Below are 25160 nucleotides of genomic sequence, written 5' to 3' on the forward strand. Positions count from 1 at the left end.
CGTCACTTTCGTGTATTTTTCTTCTTTTCCCGTTTTGACATTACTCTCCCAGCTTTCACATCAATTTTGTGCTATTTTCATTTTTTTTCATTAATTTTCCTAGTTATGATTTACGTTTTTTGTGGATTACTTTCTTCTTTTCTTTGTTTATTTATTCTATTTTATTCTCTCTCTCTCTCTCTCTCTGCTTTTCCAGATTTCCTCCAGAGATTTTTGAGGATAACTTTCGAATTTTCATCCCATTTCACTCAAACTGATAACCTCCTCTTCATTACACCCCAATAAAACCATACGCCAAAATAAATAAATCCATAACGCCATATATTTACTTTGCTCTACTTCCCAACTTCCATTTATCACAAAGAGGGCCAGAAAATAAGCACCCTGGCACGTTCGGGAGAGGAGTACCTGTGGGAATTTCTCTGCCTGCGTGGTTACAGGGGAAAGTAGAAGAGTAAAAGCGAGAGTTGTATTCCCTGGACTTAATGAGCAGTGATGACAGGTATTGACAATCTGGACCCGCGGGAGGACTGATTCACATAACAAAATCGATGTGGTTTATTTCTCAGCCTTGTGGTCACGTGGTAGCCTGTATGAGATGGCCAGTGTGTGTGTGTGTGTGTGAGGGGAAGGCAGTCGTATATAACAGGTGCGTGAAGGAAATGCAGACGTATAATGAGTTAGATTGTCTTGATACACGCGTGATGCTTAAATTGTCGTGTGAATTAGTGTTAGATTGGGAAGAATGAGGTAATAGGTTGTCTGTCTGTGTCTCTCTCGTTTCCTGCTGCATAATGGATGAAAGTGTCTTGTGATTAGTGAGAGTAGGGAAAAAAAGACTAAACAAAACAACATAATGTATCGTCTGTCTCCACCACCACCACTACTACTACTACTACTACTACTACTACTACTAGTACATGATTAATGAAACTGTCATGATTAGTGAGATTAGGAAAAAGCAACGTAATATATTAAATTTGTCTTTCCTCCTCCTCCTCCTCCTCCTCCTCCTCCTCCTACTACTACTACTGCTACTACGACTACTGAACAAAAGTGAGTGGATGGGGAGGGGAGTTGCTAGAGGTGATTGGGGGGTGGATGGGAGGGAGAGTAGTAGCAACAGGTGGCAATGCTTAGGCGTGGCTGTGCTGGGAAGAACCGAAGCAAATTACAAGCCAGACCTTACGTTTACGAATATATGTAGATGCCACCTGCTACTGTGTCCTTTTCACCACCACCACCACCACCACCGTTACCACCAAACTCTCACGTACTGTAACCTACCACTACCATCGCTACCATTCCCACCACCACCACCACCATCCCCACCAACTCATCATAAGTGACAGTATTTCGATGACAATTAATTATTTTGTGTAATTGTTTCTTCTGGTTCTTCTTTCTGTGTGTTCTTGGTTGGCAAAATACAGTGATCGTGAGTTTGTCTGTTTTCGCAACCCCTGCTTCACCAATTAATTAACTTTATTTATCAAGTGTTTGTGATAATTCGCGTCTATGAGTGTGTTAACTGGCCAATATCAGAGTTTTCCCTTCGTTTTTCTTTTTTCTTTTTATTTATCTATTTATTTATTTATTTATTTATTTATTTTTTTTGCTTGATCAGCGCATTTCACAGTCAACACATTATATCTTCGAGTAGGATGATCAGATATTGTTGAGGATCCACGTCTAGGTTCTCAGGTGAGTTACTATTCACCTTTGTTATGTGCCTCCTGGTCAGCGGTGGTGTTGGAGGCTGTGATGACGAGAGGGCGGCGATGTAACACTATCGTTTAAAGAGATACAGGTGAAGACACACTGCAGGAATCTATTCACGGTGCGTAGTTCTCTTCGCGTAAGGATAAAAAAAAAATAAATAAAAAAAATAAATAAAATAAATAAAGATAAGCTCACTTTCAAGTAATCGCAAGCTTTTTACAACATATTTAAATTCTAAGGCATAAAAAAAACTACCATTAATTTATCTACGACATGTACAATCTTCTTGCACGGATAAAAAGAGCTTCCTGAATTCTGAGTCACGTCCTTTCACGGTTGGTTATTCAGATTTGAGATTTCACGTATAGACACGAGAATGCATGCAGTGCTTCTAAATACACACAGAACCTCACACACACACACACACACACACTCCTTCCATATAGTACACACGAAACCATCCATACAGTACTTCCAAATACACGCAAAACCATCCACAGTCCTTCCTAATACACACGAAATGATCCACACACACACACACACCATCCAAATACACACGCACACACATCTTTCAAATGCAAATGGACACACTCCATCCAAATAATACACACGCACACACACCTTCCAAATGCACATCGACATACTCCATCCAAGTATACACGCACATACATCTTCCAAACGCACATACACACACACTCTATCCAAATACACACACACACCTGTCATATACACATACACTCCATCCAAATACACATGCACATACACCTTCCAAATCCACATAGACACACACCCCAGGCAAATACACACACACACACGTCCGTACATGTTGTAGTAGTAGTAGTACCTGCATGATGAAGGTGCGTCTGTGGTCGGTCACGTGTTGCGGGAAAGTATCATGAAGTGCTCGTTTCTCTCGGCTTTAAATGTGTCTTGGCGCTCGGTGGGTTGGCTAGTCTTTTTTTTTTTTTTACTTTTTTTTTCGTCATTACTTTTTTTCTATTCCACTCCTTCATACCCTATTGTTTGCAGATTTTTTAATTTTTTATTTGTATTAAATTATCATTAGTTTTTTTTTTCATTCTTCCATTCATTGCATCATTCATGGGGTGTTGTAAGTCATTATACATACTAAGTTCTTGTATAAGCTCTCAATTGTTTCAAGTGTGTGTGTGTGTGTGTGAGAGAGAGAGAGAGAGAGAGAGAGAGAGAGAGAGAGAGAGAGAGAGAGAGAGAGAGAACCACTTAATCACCAAATAAGATAGACAATTACTCACTCACACCAACATTACAGTGGTGAAGGAAACACATTGCTCAGGTTGCTAAGTTTAATCATAAATTACTACAGCTTTAATAATAAGTAGATAAAAATAAAACCAAAAGATGCAGTAATGTACAACAGGGGGCCAAGCACTGTGAGGTCTGGTGGTAGCCGGGACAATATACAAAAAAGGCAGTTTCTACCCCAAAACTATCTTTTGTACTTTTTGCTCAGTGCATTGGCAGTAATCAGAGCTTGACATGTTCTTTGGTGTAGAGACGAACGAACCAGCGAGGCAGAAATGTGGGTCTTTGGGTTGGCGGCAGACCTCACGTATGGCTGGCCAGGTATAATTGACACGACCAAGCAGCGGCAGCAGCAGCAGCAGCAGCAGCAACAGCGGCAGCAGCAGCAGCAGCAGCGACAACACACTGATGCGGAAAATTAAAGGACTGAGAATATTATTATTATTATTATCTTGTCATTTCTCTTCCTCTTCTTCCTCCGACACTTGAGATGATTACACAGAATGCCTGGGTATTATCATTATTATCTTGCTATTCTTCTTCCTCCGGCACACACGTGATTATGCAAAACCAAACTAATTGTAATAAATGTCTTGCCGTTGTCTCATCATTCTTCCATCTCTTCCTCTAATATCATTATGCAAAGGTGTAAACACAATCATAGAATTCTTAATGTCCCTTGCAACACTGAGGGAACAGGAATGCTGCCCATGACAGACTCATTGCAGGGAACCTCACTGACACAAATCAGCGGGGTGAGAAAGCAGGGACAGACATAAAAGCCAACTGATGTCCCAAAAGATGTCAACCCAAAGGAGATCTCTGTGACTGACAAGCTCCATTTTTGTGCAATGAAGGTGTGTCAATTAGTGCATGATAATGAATGACAGGAGCTTTGAACCTTAATTCAAAACTGTCCAAGATAATAAATTTTGTTTTAACTTTACATTTTTTTTTTTTATCACACATTGTTCTCTTCAAATTTTTCTTGTAGGATTTCCATTCTCATCCCTTTGTAAGCTTTCACCCTCAACTGGTCCATGTAAAGAAGGTTCCCTCCACCACCTCCACTAACAAGGTTCACACACGCACTGCACGTACACACACACACACACACCTCACTAGGAATGCTACAGCCAACCGGCATTACGACACAGGTGTAGAGATTGCTGCGTGTCATGTTACGACCCAAAGTAAACGACACAGAAGAGAACTTTGTACCAAAATTTACAAGGAGAGTTTATATGCCAAAGACTCACTTCTAAAATGTACATGCTGACGAACTGTAATTTACACATGTTCAAATTAACAATGTACAAACTTGTGAATAAAAACATTTTGTCTTTTCCCACCATTTATAAACATGAAACATAATGGCTAGTGTCACAATCACTTCAAATTATGTGACTTTACTAACAGTACGTATCTTATAATTCTCTGATAATTTTATGCATAACACATACTACATTATCATGTTTCTGACACCAAATCTCACAAATGCATTATATTACATAAAAAGTACTTAACTTAATTTTTAACAAGTGCATCTTGTCTAACAAAAGTGTATTGGAAAACTATTTTATTATACAAATTACATAAAAAAAAAGAGAGAAAAAAAACTATCACTTGTAAACTGCAGTTCGCCTAAACATGCTTATGCTGAACTTCTGCATGCAGAGGAGGAAACAAAGCTTTCTACGACTCAACTGTACCTGCAAAAATGTTCATACATCTGGTGCTTCAAATAAAGTATCCAAGTATCTAAGGGGAGAAAATATATGTATACTGTTTATGTATATATACGTACATATATAAAGCCAAACCACCTTATCTATGGATAACCATAATATTTAGACAAGACACTGCAAGGCATGTTTTTTCCAAATAACATTTACTGAGCTAGAATTTTGTTCAAGGCAGTATTGTATGTAGGCTTGCAAGTCTCCACAACTCTGTGCACTTGTAACTGCCTCCCTGCAGCACACCACAGATAAAGCTTTGCCATCAGCACTGTGTTCCTTGGGTGAGGGTGAGCACTGAGCATGGTCAGCATGAGTGGCTACAATGGTCCTTTAGTGAGGTGTACAAAGTACACGTTATTATGAAGCATCTGTGAAAGAGCACAATGTGGCAATAAAACCTCATAATTATGAGTCACTTGAGAAGCAGTGTGAGGTTTTACTGATCTTTACTCTATTCCATTATCTGGAAAGACAGGAAGAGGTGCTGACTGTGATAAGACAATACTGTCCTACATTATTCTTCATTGTGGATGAATCCCTCAGTGAAACCAGAAACACCCAGAGTTGAATTTTGCTTTAAAAAGATTATATTATCTATGTTATCTATGACAGTGGTGAAGTGAGTGACCATAGTACCAGGTATGGCTCCTCTAGGCACAACACTACACTGCATGATGGATGTCACTCTCGGCACACAGCAAAAGACAACCTCCCAACATAAAGAATACCAATGTGGAGACATGCAAGCATTGGTGGTGCCAACATCGTTATTAAGATTCACTTTCCTAAATACATATAAAGAACATAAATGTGAGCCCAGTCAAATCAACATGTGAATAAAGGAGTCATTTAAAATTATAAATGAATATCTGGTTCTCTTTCCTTGCTTCCTGCTTTTTTAAGGATGCTTCCCTGGAGCAGACATTGGTCAGTAAACATTGTCTAGAACCTCTAAATGCGCGGTGTCCAGTAACTATACACCTTTGTACATCTTCGGGTGTGTTGCATTTGGGAAAAATAAGACCATGGCAAATGTTCCTCTCCTTGTGACTGCTTTCTGTACCCACAAAAACTAAGAATTGATTCATCATTCTGAATGTTATCTCTTCCTCGTGTCACTTTTCAGATGACATGGCAAAAAATGCAAATTTTAACCAATTAAAGAACTTGTTGAAACCCTGAACTGAATGCACTTGTGGCGCACAGCAACCCTTGTCAACTAGGTAAAAATGACGGCCACATTCAGAAGATAGCATTAGTGCCATCCTCACTTGCTTCAGTCATCTGTGAATGAGCACAGGTGTCACACAACTTCCAGACTGTGCTGTGAATATCAAGAAGTGTCTTGACATCCTTATGTCTGTCTGTCTATCTATTTATCTTTCTGTTTCCCCCACGAATGTGAAATCCGTGAGGCCTGAGGTACGCCCTTCCCCTCCCGCTTGCCTGCCAGCCATACTCTGCCTCCAGGCTGTGACGGCCACTACTGCACCACATGCACGACATAAGTCTTATGAAACTAGTATAAAATGAGGTAAAATCCTGGGCGATGGCAGCAGCAGCATCAATATTATTATCGTCACAAGCAGCAAAGTTGATTACAGCCCGAAGGCAGCGGTGCTGGAGGAGGGCAGGAGGGGACATAGGGGTGTGACTGACTCCTGCAAGAGGCCACACACCCCAAGGCAGCCTGTGTTGACGCCCTGAGCAGTCAAGGGCTCGTGAGGAACTGTACTAAGGGGTGCCGAGTGCTGAGGGACCACGGCGGGTGTTGGCGGCGAGAGATTCCAGGCCGAGTGGATGTGACACATACATATACACTATGTTTACAATAAATAAGAGTGGTCGAGGTGGGTGAGAGGTCTGTACCACCTGAAAACTGAGGTATAAAGATCAGCAGGTGTTATGTGAGATGGAGGTGAGAGGTGGAGGTTTGGTTCCTTAGCACACTATAATAAGATCTTGGGGTGAAGGAAGTAACGAATGAGATTAAACTACTTCACACATTTCTTTCCACTCTGATTTACCTTAACTAAAAAGAAAAATACACGCATAAAACCTTTACAAAGACACCATGGGGACTGCAGCAATGTCAGTCATTCATCTACACACTCCATTCAAATTACAGTACTAAAAAATGAACATCTAGAAACGGAAATGATTGCTAAGGTGGAGAAGTTCTTCAGGACAAGATGGAAACTTGTGATGGGTGAGGCCTCAGAGAGCTTGTGGAATGGAAACTATGCAAGCTGAGGAAAAGACAGTACTGGAGAGCACATAACAGAAAATTACACACACACACACACAGAGAGAGAGAGAGAGAGAGAGAGAGAGAGAGAGAGAGAGAGAGAGAGAGAGAGAGAGAGAGAGAGAGAGAGAGAGAGAGAGAGAGAGAGAGAGAGAGAGAGTCATAAGATACAAAAATGGCAAAAAAAACAACATTGAATACAGGCCCCCAAAAAACATGAAAAAAGGTATAATAATTTCACACAATCTAAACAGAAAGTGGGAGATGAAATAGAAAAGGGGGCTCAACTTGCAGAGTCATCACTGAGGTGTGCAAGAGACAACAAGACAGCAGGCTGACTGGGGAGGAGTGAGAGAACAGAACCATCATCAAACATAGTTCAGGAAAGCTTCACTAACCTGTGGTGTGGCCAATGAACGTTAGCAGGCCACGAGAACCGGGAAATGGGGGAGAACTTGGGAGTAACGACATGTGAGAATCAGAAATAAACACAGAACAGATGGATGAGGAGGAAGAGGCAATGGTGATGAACAAGATGAGGAGAAGAGGATGAGAAGACATTGGTGGTAAATGCTAGTCTAGTTCTTCCTGAGTGGTGCTAAGTTGCTCCTCTCCTTCCAAGCTGGAGGAGGAGGGCTGGGAGGAGGAGGACTGCTGAGAGGCAGAGGAGATGGACATAGGTGTGATCTCCTCTGTCTCTAAATGCTCCATGCCATTCTCCTCCTGGGTCACATTGGGGGGCATGGGTGGGGGAGGAGGGGGAAGCCGGTGCAAGGTGAAAGGGGTGTCTCTCCTACGGTAGAGGAGAAGGTACGCTTGTTCATTGACGACGCGAGACTCGGGGCAGAAACTGACTCGGCTGTCGTCAAAGAGTCTCCAATCTGTGGGTGGGAGAAAGAAGGATTTACAAGACTCTTCTCTCTTCTACTCTTTTTCCCTACTTCAAATAATGTAACCCTGATTCAGACTGTTCAAGGACGGAGAAGGAACGATTTACAAGTCTCTTCTCTCTCTCTTCCACCTTCCCTCACTGCTTCAAGGCAACACTCAAGTAATGTAACCCAGATTCTCACTGTTCAAGGTGGAAAAAAAAAAAGCATTTACAAGTCTCTTCTCTCTCTCTCTCTCTCTTCCACCTTCTCTCACTGCTTCAAAGCAACACTCAGATAACATAACACTGACTCACACTGTTCAAGGCAGACACACTTTCCACACAAATGATAAACAGAATACATGTAATCTCTTTGTCTTTTCACAACAAGCACACTCACACACTCAGCTATCCCTCTATACCACTCATCTTTACTCATCATAGTATTCAGTCACACTTTCCTCATATAAAGACACACAATTCAAATACCTACTTTCCTCATCAATATACCACCTGACCACATCTTTTCACCACAAACAAAACCACAAAACACACTGATCTATCTACAGTATTCAGTCACACTTTCCTCATACAAAGACAAACAGTTCAGACACCCACTTTCCTCACCAATAATATACAAACTGACACCATCTTCTCACCACAAACAAAACCACAAACACAGTAACCTATCTACAGTATTCAGTCACACTTTTCTCACACAAAGACAAACAATTCAAACACCTACTTTCCTCACCATCTTTTCACCACAAACACACTAATCCATCTCCAGTATTCAAACAGTTACACTTTCCCATACAAAAACAAAGTTCAAACACCCACTTCCTCACCACAGATACAAAACCTGACCTCACCATCTCACCACAAACACCACACACACATACTAATCTACCTCCCAAACCCATCACCCTTATCCACCACCCACACATACATTCCCGAGCCTACTGCCACCACACCACCACTCACCAAGCTCAGACTGCCTTGTGTCAGCCTTAGAGAAGAGCCTTGCGTAGGAGGTGTAGTGTCCCCCAAGGAGGCGTCCCATATGGTTTATCACACCATAAAGATCGTAAATGGCAGGTCCGTCCTCTGGTTCACAAGACATGTATGGCTGAAGATTGAGGCCTCTGTTTGTGGGGATAAGGATGAGTATGAGTGATTTCATTTTTCTCTTTTTAATGTAAGAGGGGAAAACTGGCCAAGGGTACCAAAAATGATTGAACAAAATGGCCCATGATGCCAGTCCCCGAGCAGGGTTGAGAGTTAGCCAAAAGAATGGAATAAATGCCTTGCTGTATTGAGGTAAGATAGAAAAAAATTAAGGAGGATAAGGAGAAAGAAAACACTGAAAAGTTGGAAAAAGAAAGCTCTGGAAATTAAAAAAGTAATGAATGTGAATATAGTAAGAAGGGATAGCTATAAAAATGAAAGCTGAAAAGGAAGAGGAAGAGGATGTGTATGAGTGATTACTGTAGACATCAGATAAAAAAGTTTAGGAGCAGGAGGAAGAGAAAGAAAAGAGAGGAAAGTTGGAAAAGAAAGTCTGGAAAATAAGAGAAATAATGAATGTGAATACAGTAAAGAGGAACATCAAAATAAAAGTTGAAGAAGAGGAAAAGGAAGAAAGGAAGGAGGAGGACAAGGAGAAAGATCAGTGGGCATGTAGTCAGGGCTGAGTCAATAGGGAGCTTTAAAAGAAGGTTAGATAAATTCATGGATAGAGAAGATAGATGGAATTAGGTAGATTAAGCACACTGAGACTGCCTCGTATACGCTTGGCAGCCTCTTGCAGCTTCCCTCCTTTCTTATGTTCTTATGTAAGATAATTGTTAAGAGGAGGATAATGATGTGGAATGCAAGAAAAAGAAAGTTCTGAAGACAATATATGGAAACAAAAGAACAAAAAGCTGTAAAAGTGAAGGATGAAGGAAGGAGGGACTCACCTGATGGGATACTGCACAAACTTGTCGATCTTGTCTGAGCACAACACATACTTGAAGGAGAAGCGCTTAAGTTGGATGATGAGGATGTGAGGAAGACGCCACACACTCATCTGCTTGGTTGCTTCCACAGGTTTCTTGCATCTGTGGCGGCCGGAGGGTGGTTATGTTAACTCTCTCACAATTATATCATTCCTCTTGTTTTTTTTTTTAATCTCTTATTGTTTTTGCTCCTATTCTTTCGGAGGGTGGTCATGTTAACTCTCTCACAATTACATCATTCCTCTTTTTTTCTTATCTTTTATTTTGTCGTTTTGTTCCTATTCTTTCGGAGGGTGGTCAAGTTAACTCTCTTCCTTCCTATTTCGTTATTCTCTCCATTATCTATCTCTTATTATTCTTACTCTATTACTTTCATAAACACATCATTCTCTTTTTTATTCATCTATCATTATTCTTTGCTTTGTTGCTAGTCCATTACTCCCATAAAAATGTACCTAATTCTCTTCATCATTCTTTACTTTGTTGCTATTCCATCACTTTCACAAACACAATCAGCATTCCTCCTCCTTCTCTTACCTTGGGCACCTCCAGGAGTCCCCTTCAGACAGGTTCTCAGGCTGGGTGAAGAGCTCAATGCACGCCTCAAGAGTGGTGGGCTGGTTCCTCTGTATCGAGTATGAGCCCTCCACTTCACACTCCACCTGTAAATGTGGATAAAGTGATAGAGTTTGATTGGTAAACTGTCGTTTTTCCCTGATTGTGGATGTGGTGTGGTGTGGTGTTGCTAATGTGTCTTCCTCCACCTTACCTCCTTATTCTTGTGTACCTGTAAGTGTAGATAGAGTAAAGTTTGATAGATTAGTTCTTGCATCTTTTCCCTGACTGTGGGTGTTAGTGTGTGGTGTCTTGTGGCTGATGTGTCTCTTTGCTGCTCACCTCCTTGTTCTTGTGTACCTGTAAATGTTGATAAAGTAAAGTTTGATAGATTAGTTCTTCCTTCTTTTCACTGACTGTGGGTGTTAGGGTGTTGTGTGATGTGGTGTGGCATGACTAATGTGTCTCCCTCCAGCAAACCTCCTTGTCTTGTGTACTTGTAAACGTAAATAAAGTATAGTTTGATTGGTTAGTTCTCGCTTTTCCCTGCTGACTGTGGGTGTTAGTGTGTGGTGTGGCATGGCTGATGTATCTCCTTCCAGCTCATCTTGTTCTTGTGTACCTGTAAATGTAGATAAGGTAAAGTTTGATAGGTTAGTTCTGCTTCTTTTACATAAATGTGGGTGTTTGGAGGTGGTGTGGTGTGCTGCTGCTGATGTGTCTCCCTCCAGCTCACCTCCTTGTCCTGGATGAGGCAGTGTCCCCGCAGTGCTTCGCTAGTCTTCCAGTCCATTGCCAGGTACCGCTTGTCACTCAGGTCCAGAGGCTCGTCACCTGTGAGAAGAAAGAGTAAGAAGTGTTAGAAAGGATGATACTTTTGTATTGATGTGTATACAAATTCCATGGCTGTACTTGTTTTCACTACTATTGCTACTATTACTCCCACCACTACTTCACTACTTTCACTAATAGAACTAATGCTATTTTTACCTCTAACAACAGTAAAATGGCTAGAATGAGTGATGGTTTTGTATGATCAGTGCACATTACATTTGCTATTATCACTATCCCTTCTACCAACACTACTTCACTATTTCTACTTCTAATGTCACTTCTACCTCTAACAACAAGGGCAGAAGTCTCACCCTTATCTTCCAGAGGCTCCCCAGCAGGCGGCACCAGACTCTGAGCCCGACTGTTGACAGGCCGGATGACAAACAGCTGCGTGGCGGAGGGTAGCTGCATGGTTCGCTGAGGCTGCACCGCCCGCACGCTGGGGGACGAGGACAGCTGAGGGGGCTCATCATATCCCCTGCTGGTGTCGTTACCCACAGCACCTTCCTTGTTATCCCAGGGGCCAGGAGACTCACCCTGGGAGGACCCATCGCCTGTCATGGGTTCGTCTCTTGCCTCATCTCTCTCCTGGCTCTCCCCGTCCTCTACCTGTGATGGAGGAATGTGGAAGTTGAGGTACAGTCCCACAACATCAAGGCATATGGTGCTGGGGTTATAAGAGATTGGTATGTGCAAGTAAAGGCGTCTTCTTAGTTTTTAAATGTTACCTGAATGTTAGGGTGAGTCATGTGGCGTTTAGTGTACTCTGGCACTGGTTATACTGATGAGGTTTGTACAAATAAGGGTGTTTTTTTTTAGTTTGAGATGTGTTAAAGGACTGTGATTAAATATTAGGATGAGTTCTAGAAGTATTAGGAAAGTTTGCTTAATGGCAGAAGCTTTATTTATATGAGAATGAATTGTTTGCAATGTGTAAAGGAAAGTTAATCAGAAGTTAGGACACTGCTCAGGTATTAGGGACATTTGTTTGATGGAAAGGAAAGGTGTTGCCCGACAGCCACACTCACCGCGTCCCCATCACCACTCCTCACCTCCATCTCATCATTCTCCTCCCCGGACAGGTCTATGCTGGAGGTGCTGCTGCGGTGGGAAGAGGTGGAGGAGCTGTGGTAGACAGGTGGCTGGAAGATGTCCACTGAGTAGCGAGCATAGGCCTCCATGACTCTGGCCAGGCGGGAGTATGTGGCATGGCTCTCCGGCAGGGACAGGATGAAGGGACAACCCACCTGCTCTGGCACCAGCTTGCAGTTCACCTGAGGAGCAGCGGCAGTGCATGAGTGTGTTATTGTTAGGCGAGGTGAACAAGTATGTTAGCTTCACCTTCCTCATCATGATACTGTGCTTCACCTGCCAGCAGAGCAGCACCACCTCTCACCTTGTGACTGTGCCAGTGGTTCCTCTGGCAGTTTTGGTCACAGTAGCCGGCGCGGTAACACTTGGTGCATCGCCGCAGGTTGGAGCCGGGTGCTGCGCTGCGGGAACAGTAGGCACAGCGGGTCGGGGGGCAGGGAATCATCATGCGCTGCACCACCGCCACCTCCACCACCGGCTCTCCCACCTGTCATCACCAACACAGTCCTCATTATCCTTACTCAGCCTCTCTCTCATTACATTCTACATTTCTTACACATACCAGTGAATCATGATTTGTAGATGAGTTGTGTTTCGCAAAGACTATTTGTAAAGTAAATATCAAATAGAGATCAGCTGAAGATCTCAAATTCTTTTCCTTTGATATATTTTCAGTATTCCTACAGCCTAGATTCTTAGAAGCTGTTTTAGCAAGAGATGAGATATGAAGATTCCAGTTTAGATTTATAACTAAAGGACAGACTGAGGATGTTTGGTGTAGAATGAAGTACACAGTGAGGCCAGTCCCAGCCCTGTTCAGCAGCCATAGCCAAAGCCACTGCCACAGCCCACAGTAAGGTCTTCATCCATCCCCCCACACTCACCTTGATGGGGTTGTACACTTCAAAGGCCATGAGTGGATCGTTTGGGCCACCAGAGGACAACATGGACCCCTTCTCATATATCTTGTGGATCTTGGATTTGAGTCGCTCGAAGATCTGCAGGAAGAGACGGAAAATAATGTGGGGGTTAGGACAATGATAAACTGGCCACAATACATGAATATAGGACGAAAAAACAGAATGTCAGAATGTGGGAAAGACTATAACTCTATGAAAAATATCACACAAAAATTTGATGGAAGTAAATAAAGAACAATAAAATGCAAAAAAGATCATGTTGTAATAAATCAATTTCTCAAAAGAAAAAAGTGTAAATTGAAGATAAGGAACCATGGGATGAGTAATTAAAAGGAAATGTAATGCCCAGGAAACACAACTATCAAAAAAACATCAAGTTCATAGAATAAAAATGTGAACTGGAGACAAGGAACTTTGGTATGAATGAAGGGAAAAGAAAATTAAGTAAACATAATGTGGGAAACACTGTAAGTAAGACAAAAACACTGATTTCCACACCAAAGAAGAATAAATAAGAGAGAAGAAATAAGCAAAAACAAATAAAGTATAATTAGTAAATATGAAAAAAAGTAAATAAACAATAATAAATAAATAAGGAAAAAAGAAACAAGAAAAAGAGAAAAAAAGTGTGTGTGTGTGTGTGCGTGTGTACCAACCTGTATGCAGCACGCCTGTACACCAGTGCGCTCACACAGTTCCTGCCGCAAGTCCTCAGCCATGGCACTCGCCGGCACACGAATAAAGAACTTCTTAGGCTTCTGGTACGGGTCCTTCCAGAAGAACACCACTGGGATGACCTGAAGGTGAAGGTGGTGGTGCTCTTATCAATGTGATGCTATTAACTGTTGCTGGAGTTGTAGAAATTGCAGTAGTAGTAGTAGTAAAATAATATAGTAAATTACAATTGAAGAAAATAATATTCCTTCAAAATATCCCTCAGCCTTCATCCATTACCCCCAGCCATCACTCCCTCACCCCAAACACTAGTTATCACCCCCTCAAACCTCATCTCAGCAAGCACTTCCTCACCCCCACCCACCTTCTGGTCCTTGGGGATGGGCACAGACAGACAGCAAAACTCATCAAACTTGACAGAGATCTTTCCGCACTCGTGACACTTGAGCGTTGATTTGAACTGTCCCTTGAAGAGGTCGTCGATGATGCTGTCGTTCCTCATCTTGTGCAGCTTCCACGACTCCTGTGCAGCCTTGCGGTCTGGCCACCCGTCCAGGTCTGGGGGCTCAGCGACGTATGGCTTCTTCTTCACCCGGTTCAGGTCCTGTGGGTGAATGGGTGTGGTAATTAGCAAAGCACTAGTGATGATGGTGATATGATTCCGTATTTAGAAATGCCTTGTCATGTCTATTTTCTAAGGCCATAGAGATGATAAGCAGGGTTTTCAAGAGTGTTTCTCCAGTTAATAACAGAAACCTTGTCAATTTGCCTATAGAACTGTAAAAACACCTTAAAAGCTTGAGTAAATTTAAATAAAGCCTTTTGAAATAAAGGTGAAGCACAAAAGTGCTTGAGAATATGAGCCATGTACTGTGGTGATTATGACTATTAATTCTCTTACTATTATACTATTATGGATGTCTTTCAAATACCAAGGCGCTAAAAATACTTGCATGGCTACAGAATAAAGGGAATGGATTAATTTTCTTTGTTATTGATGGTGATATGACTACAAGTGACATTTAAAATTGGACTGTTTCACATATCTTATTGGTGCTTGCATGAATGATAACCACATACCATTACCCTTTAAAAACTATCCTCTTTCCTCTTTTATGTATAACCAAACCCAACATCAGAGAAGAGATTGAGAAAGAGAGAAAGTACCATCTCCTTTTTTTTCCATATCTAAACTCTAAATCAGAGAGAGAGAGAGAGAGAGAGAGAGAGAGAGAGAGAGAGAGAGAGAGAGAGAGAGAGAGAGAGAGAGAGAGAGAGAGTCCTCATTTCAAGCATGCCATTAAATAACAATATAAATATTTTTCTGCATATCCAAACTATATAAAAAAAAGAAGAGGAGAGTCTGCCACCAATAAAAACTTGAACTCACTAATGAAACACAGCTTTCTCTTTCTTCTCCTCAACTCAATCATACCATCAAGAAGCAACAACATGAACTCTCTGCATATCCAAACCCTAAATGAAACCAAGATGAGAAAGTGTTACAAATAAAACTTGCAACTCTTAATAAATCAAACACAACCTTCTCCTTACCTCATTTCACGAAAATCATCAAGAAGCTCCACCATAAACTTTTCTACATATCCAAACCACACATCAAAAAAAGCAAAAGAGAGTCTGTCACCAATAAAACTTTAACTCACTAATCAAACACAGCCTTCTCTTCCTTCTCACCTCATGCATGCCATCGAGCAGCTCCACCATGAACTCCTGGGCATCGTGCTGAGCAAATCCTGAGAACTGATTGGCTTTGAGGGACATGGTGGCCTTCAGTTTGGTGGGGGCGTGTGAGGGCAGTGAGCCAGACCACAGTAGCTTCATGAGACAGGCAAAGGACACAGCCAGCTTGCCTCCCATGCCCAGCGGGTTGTCCTTGTTGATTTCCTCGTGGTAGTTGTAATCTGAAGGAGGTGGAAGTGTTATGATGTGGAATGTGGGTGAATGTGCTGGTTCTGTGTGTTTGAGAATAGTTTATTTGTGTTTGTGGCTATGGAATGAAGGCCATGATGTTGCTGTTCAATTACTACTGAGTGAATGAGACATGTTAAAGAGTGTATAAATAATGTTATCTTATTGTAGCACATAATGTATATACAAGAGGTGATAGCAGTGAGAGCAGCACTTCAACTGCAGAAGAAACTCAAATATCTATCTACCTATACACTAAATTAGCAACCCATCACAAGATGACCAAGACAAAGCATCAAACATTTGCACACTCACACAATTTGAACTTACAATCTTAATCCTGTCATGCCTTGGTGGAAAGGAACAAACATACATAACCTATCTAAAATAAAAGACAGAACCAGTGTGAATCCAACAAAAGCCTAGAAACTAAACACACTCACCCAAGAAATATTCCTTGAGTTCCTGTGTGTTTATCAGGCACTGCAACACACTGTTCATGAAACAAGTGTTGCCAATGTTGTCTAGGCCTGTGGTGCCCCGCGGAACAACACTGCCTGTTGCCCCATCACACCCACTGGCGGAGTAGGACGGGGAGTAGGAGGAGGTGGAGGATAAGGATGAGGAAGATGAGGTGGAAGAGAAGGAGTTTGAGGAGGCTGGGATACCACTGGTGATGCCTCTCATTCCCTTACTTACTGGAGACACCAGACACATGGGCTTCTGCTAGGGAGAGAGTGAATGTAAGTTAGAGTGATGTATTATACTGTAGCAAGAGGCACTGGGTTAAACATATGTGTAAAAAAACTACGCTAAAACTGTGGGAGTAAGGAACACAAGGAACACTCATAACTCATAACACGGCAATACACTCACACGTGCCTTGTTCTCCAGCACAGGGGGAACAGGAGGGGCAGGGGGAATGCTGGTAGGGGAGTCCATCTTGCTTGCCGCCACCCACGTGTTCTTGGCTATTGTGCCGGTCGGTGCTGGAACAAAGACAAGAGCAATGTTTATCTATCCTCTTATACTGACATTCATATTCACCATTATACTTCCTCATTATGTTTTTTTTATCTTGTTTTTCCCAGTTTCTATTCTTTTTCCTCTTTCATCTGTTATTTCAGTTTTTCTGTCATAATGAATGTTTTCCTTTCTCCTACAAAGACAAGAGCAATGTTTATCTACCCTCTTATACTCACATTTATATTCATTATTATATTCTTCCTCATTATGTCTTACTTTTTATCTTGTTTTTTTCCATTTCTATTCTTATTCCTCTTTCATCTGTACATTTTCTTTTTTTTTTTCCATGCCATAGCAAATATTTTCCTTTGTCTACTATAACCATAACACTTCTCTGCCTCTTCTCAGTCTTCAATATTCAATGATGATAAAAGTAACAAGGCTATCTACTTTCTCTCCTACAAAGACAAGATAAATGTTTATCTGTCCTCTTGTACTTACCTCCATATTCATCATTATATTTTTCTTTCCTTTCTGTCTTTCTATCTCATTTTCCTCAGTTTCTATTCCTTTTCCTCTTTCATCTGTATGTTTTTTTCTCCTGCCTTAGTGAATGTTTTCCTTTGTCTAATACAACCATAAAGCTTCTCCGCCTCTTCTCATCTTCAATATTCAATGATAAAAGTAACTAGGCCCTTCTACTTTCTCTCCTACTGCCTACCTCTCTAATACAAGAGTTAATCAGAATTCTCAACTTTGCATCACATTTTATAAGTAAACTCTGACTTCTGATTACACTTGTTTGAGGACTGGCACTTTTTTCAGCCTTTCTGTTCCCTTAGTCCAATCTTAACAAAAAAAGTAAAGAAAGAAAGAAAAACAAGAAAGCACAACCCTCCCTCTCCCTCTCTCTTACAAGACTCAGCAGGGATGGCAGTGAGGGAGCCCCACTTCTTGTTGGCTTGCTTCCTCAGCTTCATCTCAATGTTGTTGGGCATCACCTTGTACTTGCACTCCTCCAGGACCACCTTGTCCTTCAGGGTCAGTTGCCACTTAAACATTGAGTCCTCACTGGTGCCAGGGTACTGCTGCAGGAACCGGGCATCGCTGGACATTGAAAGATAGGAAGTTAGGATTTTCATAGGATTAACTGAGTGTAAAATCAGTTAATTGTAGGTAATATGTATGTAAAAGTAATTGCATAACCCTGTATTTACAGTGAGACTCAATACTCGAATTTAATTAGTTCCAAATGCCTGTTCGATTATTAAAAAGTTTGACTATTGATACCTATAAATCAGGTAATTCGTTCCAGCCATTGCCAAACCCAAGTTTTGAAAAAAGTAGCAGTTTAATTTTACAGTCACCGCTAGCACTGATGCACAGAAGCAGGATTGGCCTGCCTTTGATTGGCTTGTGTCCTGGCAAACACTTCTCTTCCTTTGCTATATAGGTCCTGTTTGGTATTTTTTTTTTTTTCCAAAACAGGCCAGTTTCATCACAATTAAAGATCTGTTGTGGGTTTAAGCACTCCTTATCCATAGATTTCTTAAATTTAGGCACAAATTTCTCAGCAGCAACTCTGTCAGCACTTGCGGCCTCGCCGTGCCTGACAACAGAATGAATTCCAGTTCTTTTCTTGAAATTCCCAAACTGCCCCTTACTTGCTTTAAAATCATCATTGGAGTCAGATGTAGTATCAGAAATAAGATCAAGATGTAGCAGCCTAGCCTTCACACAAATTATGCCCTCTGACAAAGAATCACCAGCCATCTGCTTTTCGTTTATCCACAAAATTGACAATTTAATTTCTTCCACTGCCGCAGGTTGCTTAAATTGCCTTTTCACACCGATTGCCACATCAGCTCTTTTAATGAGCTCTGTCTTCTTCAGTATTGTGGCTACTGTAGATATAGCCATACAGTACTCAGCTGGAATATCGGTTATTCTTCCTCCTTTCTCGTATTTATCAATAATCTCCTTTTACCTTTCGATGGTTGTCACTACATTCTTTCTTGTAGGGTTATTCTCACCACTAACAAGCCTCTTCGGTGCCATTGTAAGTTTCTAAAAAAAAAAAAAAAAAAAAAAAATCGGAGAGAAAGCGCAGGACAATGTTATTTTTACGATTGCGGAGAATCCACTGGCTGCAGTGGCCAGCTGATGGGGCGTGTGGGGCGACAGGAAGATAAACATCCTTTGTTTACAACCACATGAACGGATGTTTGACTAATAGATATTTTTTTGCGTCTTAAGTTGAACTTTTGCGTTCGACGATTTAGACGTTAAAGTATTGAGTCTCCACTGTAAAAGGAAATATTTATATATACATTTATTTCAGTGGATTTGTACTGAACATGATCAATTGCATTGCGATAAAAGGAAAAGTTTGTATAATGTTTATTCAGATGGGTGTAGATAAGGATTGCATCATATGATTAGTAAATGGTATTGTGATAAGAGGAAATCTTTTTATAATTTTCTTGAGATGGGGATGAATTAAGATTGTCACATGATTAACTGCATTTCTCTTACCTGGTGGAGAAATGCGCAGAGATGGCATCCTCGGAAAATTCCACACAGGCAGTCTCCTTCTTAATCCCCTTCACATAGAGGTAAACCACAAGCAAATTCTCCGCATCTCTCTCCACAAAGTCACTCTTTGCATTGACAACTGGGATCACCTCCACATTATTGTCTGTGGAGGTGGAGGTGGAGGTGAGGGTAGGGGTGGTGGGGGTAGGAGCGGGTGTGGTAGTGATGGTGCTGGCATTGGTGGTGTTGGTGGCGGTGTTAGTGGTAGTTGGAGGTTGTTTCTTCTCCGGTGTTCTGCCTGGAGATGTGGAGGTGGACTTTTTGGAGGGAAGGATGCGGTCTTGTGCCGGGCTTGATGGAGGAGGCAGCTTCTTGATGGCCTGTGTGGAAGATGAAGGGAGTGATGAGGTGGTGATGGTGGTGTTGTATTATGTAAAAAGGCACACACACACACACACACACACACACACACACACACACACACACACACACACAAACACACACACATTATTATTATTATTATTTTGTTGTAAGAGGGTGTGTGTGTGTGTAATTCACCACGGTCGTCTGCTGGTCACCCAGCCAGTCTTCCCCATTACGGAGCGAGCTCAGAGCTCATAGACCGATCTTCGGGTAGGATTGAGACCACATCACACACAACACACACCGGGAAAGCGAGACCACAACCCCTCGAGTTACATCCCGTACCTATTTACTGTTAGGTGAACAGGGGCCACACATTAAGAGGCTTGCCCATTTGCCTCATCCCGGAAGCGAGGCAAATGGGCAAGCCTCTTAACGTGCGGCCCATCTTACATCAAAAGAAGAAGAAGAAGAAGAGGAAGGACACACACAAACCCTCTTACATAAAAAAAAAAAAAAAAAAAAAAAAAAACACACCTCAAGCTGGGGCCACTGCAAGCTGGTATCCCTCTTCTGCAGCCTCACTATGCACCTCTGGCCCTTGTACACAACAGAAGTGGCTCCAGGAACCACCTCGGCGTACAGTTGCGTCGAGAACCTTCGGCCATCAGTCAGGTAAAGGCCCAGTGATGTCTCGTCAGTTCGGATGTCCACTGTCCTGTTGTCCTGGTTCGGTCCCACCACCACAGACACCGACACCCCGTCCCCCTTCTGGCTCCAGTCGTATGAGAGGTCCTGGGAGATGGAGTTCCCTGTGGAGGATATATGGAGAGTGGAGATGTGATGGAGTTTGAGTGTTTTATTTTTTTTTTTATTATCGTGTAGCGTTCCTTTTTTCTTTTTCTTTTATTATTGGGATTGGAGAGAAAGAGGATTTAGTCTTTTCTATAGCTCGATTATTTTATTCTTCATTTGTTTTTCTATTACTGTGCAGCTTTTCCTTTTTCCTTTTTTTTTATTATGACTGAAGAATAAGAGAATTTAGCCTTTTCTTTCCTTTCTTATATGATGAGTGGACACTAAGAGGATGTTTATGTAGCTTGATATTTTTGTTTTCTTATCATCATGAGAGGAAAACATGATGATGTAACTCTCTCTCTCTCCTCATTTCTTATTATTGTTATCAGAAAATAAGATGTATTTTTCTTCTTCTTTCTTTTATCATTGTGACTGAGAATAAGATGATACAGTTTTCTTTTTATTCATTTAATTTGTTTTTTATCATGAATAGAGAATAACATGTAGCTTTTGCAATCTCTCTCGTCTCTCTTTCTTACTTACTGTTCTCTCTGTCCTTCTTTTTCTTGGCTGAAGTCCCCACATCCTGCTTATTCTGCTGCTGCTGAGGTGAATGTGGTGGTACAGGAGTAGTACCAGCAGCAGGAGAGGTGGTGGTGGTGGTGGTGGTCGCAGGAACGGTGGCGGTGGAGACAGAGTTAGTGTTGGCATTGGTGTTGTTCTGTCCCTGGTGGTGGTGGTTGTGGTGGTTGTGGTGGTGGTGGTTCTTCCGGGAAGGTTCCATGGCGCTGGTGGTGCCGTCCTCGCCTGACGAACACCGTCGCTTACGTTCACCACTGATGTGCACGGTGAATCAAACCTGGCCTGGCGGAGGACACACATATGAACAAACACACACACACACATTAGTACTGCCAGGCATGTATTTATGAAGTTCTTGGCTGTTTATGTGTGATTTTTCGGGGAATTATTACACACACACCCACACCTACACACAATGTTAGTACTGCCAAGTGTCTATTCATGAAGTCCTTGGGTGATTATGTGTGTTTTAGGAATATTTTGGTGTTTTTGAGGAATTATTAAACCAAGATGTCAGAGTTGAGATCAGATATACAAGAAAGGACTCAGGACTACTTTCAACCATTTTTGTGCCTTATTTCAATCAAACTTTCAGGCTATTTTGCAGCATTCTTGAAACAGTCAACAAACTATAAATGCAGTAAAAGCAGGTGTTAAGGTCAAAGGATAAAAAATAATAAGACTCAATTTCAAAGCTATTTTGCACCATTCTTGAGATACAGAGTCAATGAACCATAAATGCAAAAAAAGGAGATGAGTATTAAGTTATGTTAAGGTAGAAGGAGAAAGAAAGAAAGAAAGAGAGAGAGAGAGAGAGAGAGAGAGAGAGAGAGAGAGAGAGAGAGAGAGCGAGAGAGAGAATAAGACTCAATTTTGCAGCATCCTTGAGACAATTAACAAATAATAAATGCAATAAATAGAGGTGAGTATTAAGTTAAGGTGGGAGGATAAAAAAAAAAAAAAAAAAAAAAAAAAAAAAAAAAGCTTACAGTACAGTAGAGAGGACCTGCCTGATGTGAAATGGTCTGAACTTCCTACATCCTTATATTCTGACTGTGGAAACTCTAAATGCTGCAGCAATAGGAGGTGAGGGGTGGGGAGGTTATGTAAGAGTTGAGGGGTGACAGAGGGGAGTGAAGGGATGGAATATCAACTAAACCAGTGCAAAAGGATTATAGTACTGGGAAAGGAGACTTAAGGTGGAATGTATTAAAGTAGGATTGAATGCTATGGTGTGTGTGTGTGTGTGTGTGTGTGTGTGTGTGTGTGTGTGTGTGTGTGTGTGTGTGTGTGTGTGTGTGTGTGTGTGTGTTAGGTTAAAAATGAATAAATGAATAGATAAATAGATAAGTAAAATAAAATAAACAAGTAAATGAGGAATAAAGCATAATATAGATACATATAATATACCCCAGAAGATAAAATTAATACAACAATGAATACAAACACTTTCACTTCCCCATCTCTCTCTCTCTCTCTCTCTCTCTCTCTTAAAATATATAATAAATAGATGAGTGAAGCAATGCATATATATATTAAAATAAATAAAACCATAAATAACACACAGAAACAAACATTATGATTTCATTTCCCAAGTAACAAATTATATCTTCTCAGTTCTCTTCTTATTGTTACGTTTGAGCAGCACTTTCTTTCTTACTATCTGCTCCTTGCCTACTTCACTTCAGAATATGACAAAAATAGATGATTGTTGTGTTGTATAGTTTTCTGTTGCATCTTTTCCTTGTGGTGAATCATGTCCCACAAAGAATGTCAGGGAGCTGCTTCTTCCCTTAGCAGGCACCTCGGGAAGCCAAACCAGTGCCACATGACAAATCAAAGCAGGCACGGACACTTAGACGCACACACACACACACACACACATTAACAAACTGTATAATTTTCCTATGTACAATGTTAAGACTCCCCCCAATCTGTTGCATATTTTTGGTACTTATATAATACAAATTTAATAAATCATCAATTATCATTATCTATTATTATTACTATTATCATTATTATTACACACATTAACTACAGAGTTAACAAGAAGGGAAGAGTGTGAATTTTAACTCAACTGCTTACAGAAAAACATATAAAAATAAACCTATCCAAAAATAGTAAATAAATGCATGAACACATATATTGGGAACACACACACACACACACACACTAACTGCAAATTTAACAGGAAAGGGAGTGGGAATTGCTTGCCCGCCCCCCCCAAAAAAAAAAATAAAATAAAAAAATAAATAAATAAATAATAATAATAATAAATAAATAAATAAAAAATAAAAATATAAAAAATAATAAACAAACAGGTAAAACTTTATATATATATATATATATATATATATATATATATATATATATATATATATATATATATATAAAGCCACATCACAAACGAGGACCTCACTCATATCAAGCAGAAGGGTCGGTGGCATTGCTGTTAAGAGAGAGAAGGTGTGGTAGGTGTGTAGTGTGTCCGTAGTACCACTAGGAAATGTGGTAGAAATTCCACGTTTTCGTACATGTAATGTTGTAATTTTTGAGGGGTTTGGCTAGGCTAGGTTGTTTTTAAAAATTAGGTTAGGTTTATATTTTGATTACATTGAGTTAAGTTTTAGTGGGGTTTGATTAGTTTTTTTTTGGGGGGAGGGGGGTGCAGGAGGGGGAAAGGAATGAGGTTCAGTTTATATTGGGTTAGGTTAGTGTCCCAGTCACCAGGAATGCCGACGTATTATTAACAATTAACGATAAATTTATTAATCTGCCTATTGGAGGAATAATGGATGTGCAATGATGATGATAAAAATAACAACAATAATAATGATATTACTACTACTATTACATATGATAACAATTATACACATCAATTTGATCAATTAATGAAGTAAATATTGTCCAATGTAACAAAATATACAAACAAAAATAAATAATAATAGACGTAGTTAATATTAATATTAATAATAATAATAATAACAATAATAATAATGATGATAATAATAATAATAATGGTAAGAAAAATAACGATGATAATAATAATAATAATAATAATAGTAATAACAATGGTATAAAAAATGACGATAATAATAATAATAATAATAATGACATACTAATAGTGTTAAATTTAAAGTGAAGACAAAAATACCAGGATAAAAAAAACACAAAACAAAATCAAGCAACACCAGAAATACAAAACAAAAGAAAAAAAAAAAAAAAATAAAAATCGCATTTACAAACATTTCACTTCTCCCGCCTCTCTCTCCCTCTCTTTTTCGCCTCACCCTCCCTCCCCTCCCTACTCAATTCCCACTACCTCCCACCTGAACTCCCACCACGAGGCAGAGGAAGGAAAAGGAGCAACACTGGGAGGAAAAATGAGACGCAGGGGAGAAAATGTGACAGCAAATGTAGGTCTCTGAACACAACGAAAGACGGTCACCTGTTTCTCTCCACATTTACTCCTCTCCCGGTACTAAATTTACATGTACGTGGAGCTAATGAGCCTGGGAGTTCGTATATGTGTGGTGCAGGGTCATCTTTACTCACCAACTACAAAAAAAAAGGCGGTATTGTGTATCCTCACTGCTGCTCATCCGCCATCAGCCACCGCCGGGTTAGCACTGAGTCAGCCCTATTTATTTTATACACATGTACTTTTTCTTAGTTTATTTGGTGCTTTGTGGTTGTTTTAGTGATAATTTATTATATAAAAATTACGATGTAACTTTTTTCATGGTGTTTAGAACTTAGAAATTGAGATAAATAGTAAATTAAAATGTTAGCAGTTTTATTTACTTTATTAATTTTAGTATATTGGTCTTACTTATGCTCTAGGGAAATAAATGTTATGCATATAAAATGTGGAATAGATTTTTCAGCCTGAAGTCTTTTAAGAGGACTGAAAATAAGGCGGCTTTATTTTGCTTTAGGTGCTTTAAACGAAAATTTCAATAAATTTTTGAAATGAAAATTAGTGCCCTAAAGTACTCAGAAAAAAAATAGTTAAATTAAACACATCAGTAAATAAATGTTTGG

General features: G+C 40.5%; 1 protein-coding gene across 9 annotated transcripts; it reads right to left on the bottom strand.

The window, feature by feature from the left end:
- Nucleotides 1-3033: 3033 nt before the first annotated feature.
- On the bottom strand, nt 3034-24748 carry LOC123511800 (ubiquitin carboxyl-terminal hydrolase 19-like). Of its 9 annotated transcripts, none has more exons than XM_045267824.1 (19): nt 24672-24748; nt 21078-21398; nt 20274-20548; nt 19374-19753; nt 17755-17945; nt 16755-16861; nt 16316-16595; nt 15639-15865; nt 14308-14547; nt 13925-14065; nt 13233-13346; nt 12653-12835; nt 12309-12530; nt 11568-11865; nt 11159-11256; nt 10405-10529; nt 9829-9969; nt 8852-9012; nt 3034-7877 (listed from the first exon to the last, which is right to left on the bottom strand). In XM_045267824.1, the coding sequence occupies exons 2-19, from the start codon at nt 21316-21318 to the stop codon at nt 7570-7572; spliced, it is 3732 nt and encodes a 1243-aa protein (XP_045123759.1). In that variant the 5' UTR covers nt 21319-21398; nt 24672-24748; the 3' UTR covers nt 3034-7569. The 9 variants fall into 9 exon arrangements, with proteins under 9 accessions (XP_045123759.1, XP_045123755.1, XP_045123758.1 ...); XM_045267820.1 differs by having other exon boundaries at nt 12285-12530; XM_045267823.1 differs by having other exon boundaries at nt 16316-16598.
- Nucleotides 24749-25160: the final 412 nt, after the last annotated feature.

This window comes from Portunus trituberculatus, chromosome 32 (assembly GCF_017591435.1).
Source record: "Portunus trituberculatus isolate SZX2019 chromosome 32, ASM1759143v1, whole genome shotgun sequence".
Lineage (NCBI taxonomy): Eukaryota > Metazoa > Arthropoda > Malacostraca > Decapoda > Portunidae > Portunus > Portunus trituberculatus.

Bases quoted from the DNA above. Each gene is read 5' to 3' on its own strand.
- LOC123511800 (XM_045267815.1), bottom strand. From the start codon at position 21,318: ATGGAACCTTCCCGGAAGAACCACCACCACCACAACCACCACAACCAC. The intron at 11,866-12,284 runs GTGAGTGTGGCT...CCTCCATCACAG, and splicing joins GGAGTGGTGATGGGGACGCG to GTAGAGGACGGGGAGAGCCA. The intron at 10,530-11,158 runs GTGAGCTGGAGG...CCACATTTACAG, and splicing joins GCCTCATCCAGGACAAGGAG to GTGGAGTGTGAAGTGGAGGG.